The sequence below is a fragment of the Triticum urartu genome, chromosome 5, assembly GCF_003073215.2.
Source record: "Triticum urartu cultivar G1812 chromosome 5, Tu2.1, whole genome shotgun sequence".
Lineage (NCBI taxonomy): Eukaryota > Viridiplantae > Streptophyta > Magnoliopsida > Poales > Poaceae > Triticum > Triticum urartu.
In genome coordinates, this window is record NC_053026.1 from 335,687,779 (window position 1) to 335,694,923 (window position 7,145).

At 48.4% G+C, this 7,145-nt stretch overlaps 1 protein-coding gene across 1 annotated transcript; it reads right to left on the reverse strand.

Annotated features, from left to right (window-relative positions):
• Positions 1-1,153: 1,153 nt before the first annotated feature.
• Positions 1,154-2,576, reverse strand: LOC125555972 (ervatamin-B-like). Its single transcript, XM_048718775.1, has 2 exons — positions 1,926-2,576; positions 1,154-1,842 (listed from the first exon to the last, which is right to left on the reverse strand). The coding sequence occupies exons 1-2, from the start codon at positions 2,383-2,385 to the stop codon at positions 1,247-1,249; spliced, it is 1,056 nt and encodes a 351-aa protein (XP_048574732.1). The 5' UTR covers positions 2,386-2,576; the 3' UTR covers positions 1,154-1,246.
• Between the last annotated feature and the right edge of the window lie 4,569 nt (positions 2,577-7,145).

The following is a 7,145-nucleotide window of genomic DNA, read 5'->3' on the forward strand; positions in this document are numbered from 1 at the left end:
CGCCGCCGTCACCGCCCCATCGTCGCCATGTCGCCGAAGAAGATCCCGAAGAGTAAGACGGGGTTCCTCGGCGTGCGGGCGAAGCCGTCCAGCAACTTCGGCATGGAGTTCTACGGCGAGGGACGCCACTTCTGGCTCGGCATGCACTCCACCGCCGACGGTGCCGCACGTGCTTACATTGGAAGCAAGGAGTCAATGGGATGCATGCAGAAAGTTAGCAATTTACTCTCTTGCATCGGACCAGAGTGTAACTATGATTATAGGTTTACCATTCTATTCTTCCATTTTTCTAATATTCCTTGTAATAACCATTGAGCAAGAAATTAAGCTCGGGTGTATCGAACGAAGCTCACACAACAATTGTTCATTAGTTTCACTAGACTGATACTTTTATGAAAATGTTTAAACATGATTGTCACTGCTATATAGCACAACTAATCGACAATTATACACAACAGGACAACCAATTGAAATAGACGGCACACAAAATAAACATAGTGGACTTAACCCACAACCGAAGAATATGCGCGGCAAAGCGCGCGTCATGCTCTAGTATCTCATTCATATTTCAATTTATGTTGATTGTATCGTTATTCCTTGTTATCACGAAAAAATCTCTCTCTAACCTAACCAAAAAATTGTAAAAGAAATTGAAGTCGTCTCTCCACAGTAAAAACTCTCTCCAACCTCTTTTGTTGGGCTAGAAACACATCTCATTTAACTAATTTGGTAATTCGATTAAAACAAAAAATAGTTTCACAAAAAAATTAGATATTGGATAACACAGAAAGCACATGCATTTTAGTTTGCTCGATTCCATGTACGCGTTTTTCCACCATAACACTATCTTGCCAAGTGAAGTGGGGAATGGCGTACATCACTTCCGAAATATTAGCATTTGACCATATAAATATAGCAATGCCAGTTTATGAGTAATGTCATTCAAGATATTTGCTGACTTCGAATAGGAGATGGAAGACAAAACTCACGAAGAATAGAGGGTAAAATACAAGGGTGACACTAAGTAAGGCTCCGGCAGAATTTTTTTCTAAGGAATACAACAATCTCAAATGTTATTCACTGATAGTCTTTGTGAACTCCGGAACTCCCTTGCGGGTTTCATTCAGAAGCCGCTGATGATCCTAAACTACCGCAAGAGATGCTACTGCAGCACAAATGTGCAGGCCAGACTGCTACTGAAGCACAAATTTTGTAGATAAACCATGCTCGATGATTCATGGATCAGTTAGCTGTCCATGGTCGGGTAGTAGGCGTAGGTGGCGATGCCGCAGTTGGCGCCGTTCCCGCGCGAGAGGCGCATGTAGCCCGCCTCGCCCCATCCCGTCCCCCACTGGTTCTTCACCACCCAGTACTCCTGCCCGCTGCCGTCCGCCCCGTAGCCCACCACCGTCACGGCGTGGTTCAGCCTCTGCCCGCACGACGAGCTACCGGAGTACACGCCGCTCATGTAGTGCCGGAAGTCAGGGTCCGATGCCTCCACGCCCACGGCCACCGGCTGGCTGGCCGCGAGCTCCTGCAACGCGCCCTCGTCGCCGTACAGGGTCGCCCACCGCGGCGCGCCGACGGAGGCGACCGAGTTTGGCATGACGCCGCCGCTGCGGCACGCGCCCTGCTGGCCGTTGTACGCGTAGGCTGCCTCCGGCTGCAGGCCGCCGCTCGCGGCGACGTAGCGCAGCGCGGCGTTGATGTCGCCGGCGTTGCAGGTGTTGGCGCCGCCCGTGCAGTCGAGCACCTGCTGCTCCGACATGGAGATGAGGTCGCCGGTGGCGATCTTCACGAGCCCCTCCGTCGCCGCCACCGCCGCGAACGCCCAGCAACTCCCTGTACACACGCAACGTGCGCGCTTAAACATTTGTATTCGTTTGCGAACTTCGGCGTATGTATGCATGCATGCAGAATTTTACCGCAGGAGAGCTGGTTCTTGACTTGGGTGACGGCACCCTGGGCCCTCCAGTCCATGCTGTCCGGCGTGTCCTGGAACTGGCCAGCGGCAGCCTTGGACATGTTCACCGCTGCCACCGGCGCGTAGTCCACGCTGCGCTGGTGACGGTAGCCGAGGTGCATCTCGAGGAACTCGTCGTCGGTGAGGTCGGAGAACTGGTTGAGCCCGAGCGTGTACGTCCGGTCGCCCGCCCGGTTGACAGCGTCGACGTGCTGCGCGTTGGCCGCGAACACCTCCTGCCGGCTCAGTTTCTCTTCAGCGTCCGCGTACGCGCGCCCGAACTTGGCCATCCACAGCTCGTGCCTGGCGGCCACGGTGTGCACCCCTCGCGCCGTGGCGAAGTCGGCGACGGCAGCGGCGGCCACGAGCGCGAGCGCGAGCAGTGTGCCGTTGAGGCGGCGCGAGCTGTTAACCGGCGCCATCAGTGAGTTTGCTTATGCTCAGGTCCTGTTGCAATGGGTTTGGGAGCTAGCTAAGCACGTCGCAAGCATGCCGCCGCGATTCTATTTGTACGCGCGCCAACGGCAGACAAGATGGGGCATCCGGGCGAGCGGATTCCATACTTTTCGTTGCGGATCACGGCCGTCGCGCGCATACAGCAGCACCATTACTGTGGATGGAAATGATGCAGAGGCCTAAAAGAAATACTGTAGATGAAGTGCGGTCAAGCGCCGAAGTCGAACGTATTGATAGCGAGTCCATGACTCCATGGATGTTCCTATCCGGCGGCTGCTCTCTTCCTCCGTATATTCTTGAATTCTTCTTCTTCTTCTTCTTTCTTCTTCTTCCAAGATTTTGTGCGGAACACTGCAGAGTGCTCTGCCCACTCACTATAATGGACGCACAGAGCTTGAGAAATCGATGTTTGATCGAAATGGGATCGGCCTAAACTTTCGCTTGCTTGTTTGTCCATTTTTCCTTGTGGAAATCGCGCGGATTGCTTCGTAGCGTACTACTCGACGAAAATAGAAACAACCTAATTTCGTAGACTGCACTACACGGTACTGTTTAGCTAGACGGTACCCCTGCGCGATTGACGTGAGCATTAGTTGTAATATATTTTGTTGAGATTTTATCGTATACAACATGAATATTTAGATTAATAACATGACAATTGAAACTATCTTTTGAAGGAGGTTGAAACCCCTGGCCTTTGTATCATTACTAGTGGCTGGGGCGCCACCTGGTGGCGCCACGGTAGTCATGTGCGCTCTCATTCTGATTATGCACATGGTTTATCATCTCCACATACATAAATTGAGCTTTTTGACAGAATTTTAACACAATCATACAATTGCTTATACATAAAAACATCTACACTTATACCCACAGCTATACATACAGCATTGCAGTAGCACGACCTAGCACCTACAAAATATAGTAGGATAGCAACAGTAACAGTCGTCAGGTACAGGCACAGGAAAGCAACATGCTTGAGGATCATATACATGTTGGTGTTGATATTTTAACTATACTAACATGATCAACTGGCACTGAAAAGATGACCAATCTGGCTAAGCACATCAGAAATCCAACCTCCCAAGATATTAAGTCATTGATTCTTCGCATCCCATGATTCCCTAAGTAATGAATCCAACCTCCCAAGACTGTATGAGTGTTCATCCCAGGTGTGTGCATTTTTCATAGGCTAGACATCAAGTTGGATTATATTTCCTCATCCTTGCAACAGCACCACAACTGCACAAGAGCTTCAATTATTCCCTACAAAACAGAAGTACTACTATGCATCACATAGAACGCACCCATGCAACAACGAAAAACATAAGTAATTTTAGAGCAGTGTAATTAATGAATGCGGACATGGAGTATTGTGTTTTTGTGTCAATATTACTTTCTGAGTCATGTGACCGTTCCTGCATTCTGTAGCTCCAAATACTACTACTCTTAGAGCACGTATCTGCATATGAAATCACGTTCATAGCGAACCAAATGCACAACATGCAATTGAGCACAAGAGATGAGTCCTTGAATAACACTTGATCATCCATTAACCCGTCCAAAAATTTAAAATATATTTGTTTTTAGATCTCAGATTCTCAGCCATATCGTGTGCATTTGTTTGTATTGCATGGATGAAAAATATGAGATGAAAAAGACATCAACCTACAATACACCTCTTCCAGATTGAATACAAAGTTAAATACAAGAATGAAGGGCCGGTTTGAAAGAGAGTGTCAATTTTAAGTTCGTTGAGAATACATGGATACCATAAAATATTAACTTTGAAATGGAGTGTGTATCTTACTTGCACGGTGACCATAGGTCCCCGAGTGGATATCATTGAGAATCATTCGACCTTCTTCTGGGGTAATGCATCGCTGAGCAACTCCAGTCACACTTTCTCTGTACAGTCGACCGCTTATCAAGGTGAAGGCTTTGGATCGACGGACGATCTGTCGCGCTTCATCTTCATCTTCTGGCAACTCTTTCTTGAAAATATATGCGATGTACGGTACAGTCCAATCAGGAATGATGACCAAAACTTCCATGACTAGGTCGACCACAACTGGGACTTCAACTTCAGTCGGATCAGTGGAACTCTTAGGTTGAGGGGGCTCTTCCGTGAAGGGATCTCCCTGGACTGATGGTGTGTGAAGGTGCTCTAAGAACACATTGCTGGGAATGGGCTCTCTCTTAGAACCTATCTTAGCCAGGTCATCTGCTGCCTGGTTCTTCAGTCGGGGAATATGGTGGAGCTCTAGACCTTCAAACTTCTGTTCTAACTTTCTAACTGCATTGCAATAGCCAGTCATAGCCGGGCTTCTGACATCCCGCTCTTTCATCACTTGATTAACCACCAAATCCGAGTCGCCGAAGATCATTAGGCGACGGACGCCGAGTGAAATGGCCATTCGCAACCCATACAAAAGAGCTTCGTACTCAGCCTCATTGTTGGAGGAATCAAAGTGAATCTGAAGGACATAACTAAGTTTGTTGCCTCGCGGGGATACCAGAACAACTCCAGCACCATAACCACTCAACATTTTGGAGCCAAAAAGAGCATAGTCCAATGTTCCGACTGGACTTGAGTCGGTTGTTGCTGTTCAATCTACTCGACGAGGAAATCTGCTATTGCTTGGGATTTGATTGCTTTCTTTGCCTCAAACTTGATATCTAACGGAAGGAGTTCAATCGCCTAGTTTGCCACTCGACTAGTTGCATCTCTGTTGTTCAGAATTTCTGACAATGGAGTGTCGCTGACGACTGTGATGGAGTGATCTGAGAAATAATATGCCACCTTCTTTGCAGTCAAGTAAATTCCATAGACCAACTTTTGGTAATGCGGATACCTCTGCTTGGATGGAGTTAAGACTTCAGAAATATAGTACATTGGGCGCTGAACTTTATGGGTTTTACCTTCTTCTTCCCGCTCGACCGTGAGTACTGTACTGACAACTTGTCCAGTGGCTGCAATATAAAGCAGCAAAGACTCCTTGCTAACTGGAGCAGCGAGCACCGACTGGGTGGAAAGCAGGGTTTTGAGCTCTGCAAACGCTGCGTCACGTTCAGGAGTCCACTCGAACTTATCAGATTTCTTCATCAATCGGTAAAGAGGTAATGCCTTTTCACTGAGACGAGAGATGAACCGACTCAAGGCGGCCAAACAACCTGTAAGCTTCTGAACGTCGTGTATGCGCACAGGGCGCTTCATTCAGAGTATTGCGCCGACTTTCTCTGGGTTCGCATCGATACCTCATTAGGAAACAAGGAAACCGAGTAACTTGCCACCTGGAACTCCAAATGTACACTTCGACGGGTTAAGCTTGATATCATATCTTCTCAGATCGGCAAAGGTTTTAGCGAGGTCACTTAGTAGGTCGGAACCTTTACGTGACTTAACCACGATGTCACCCATGTACGCCTCCACATTCCGACTGATTTGAGTGAGCAGGCACTTCTGTATCATGCGCATGAATGTGGCGCCAGCATTCTTGAGACCAAAGGGCATGGTAACATAGCAAAAGCACCCGAATGGGGTGATAAAGGCTGTCTTTATTTCATCGGGCCCATACAATCGGATCTGATGATATCCGAAATATGCGTCCAGAAAGGATAGTCGCTCACATCCCGTAGTCGAGTCAACTATTTGATTGGTGCGGGGTAGAGGAAAATGATCCTTTGGGCAGGACCGATTGATATGCTTGAAGTCAATACACATATGGTGTGGATCATCCTTCTTGGGAACCATGACGACATTGGCGAGCCACTCGGAGTGGTAAATCTCTCGGATGAACTCGGCTGCCAGAAGCCGAGCCACTTCTTCGCCAATCGCCTTCCGCTTCTCCACGACGGACCATCGGAGATACTCTTTCACAGGTTTAACTTTTGGGTCGACTCACAAACGGTGCTCAGCCAGCTCTCTGGGTACACCTGGCATGTCAGAAGGTTTCCATGCAAAGATGTCCCAGTTCTCACGGAGGAACTGTATGAGCGCTTCTTCCTATTTGCTATCGAGTGTTGTTGATATATGAGTCGGAGCAGCATTGGGATCAGTCGGGTGAATATGAACTGACTTTGTTTCACCAGTCGACTTAAATGCAGACTCCGAAGCAGGCTTCTTAGCTCTCAACAGATCACTCGGATCTGCTGTCTTCTTGTATTCTTCCATTGCAATTGCTGCCATATGTTCATCGGCAATCTTTGAGCCCTTCTGGAAGCACTCTTCTGCTCACTGCCGATTACTAGTGACTGTAATCACGCCCCTAGGGCCAGGCATCTTGAGCTTGAGATACACATAACATGGTCGAGCCATGAAACGGGCATACGCAGTTCTACCCAGGATAGCATCATAAGCACTGTGAAAATCCACGACTTCAAATGTCAACTTTTCCTTCCGGTAATTCTTTGAATCGCCGAAAGCCACATCAAGGGTGATCTAGCCGAGTGAATCGGCTTTGTTCCCAGGTATAACTCCATGAAACCGCATGTTACTCTCACTGAGTTTGGACATCGGAATGCCCATCCCTCGGAGGGTCTTAGCATACAAGATGTTCAATCTACTGCCACCATCCATCAAAACTTTGGTCAGTCGGGTTCCTCCAACGACCGGGTCGACCACCAACGCTTGCCTCCCAGGGGTGGCAACATGCGGCGGGTGATCTGACTGGTCGAATGTAATGGGAGTCTTTGACCACTTCAGATATGTCGGTGTTGCCGGAGC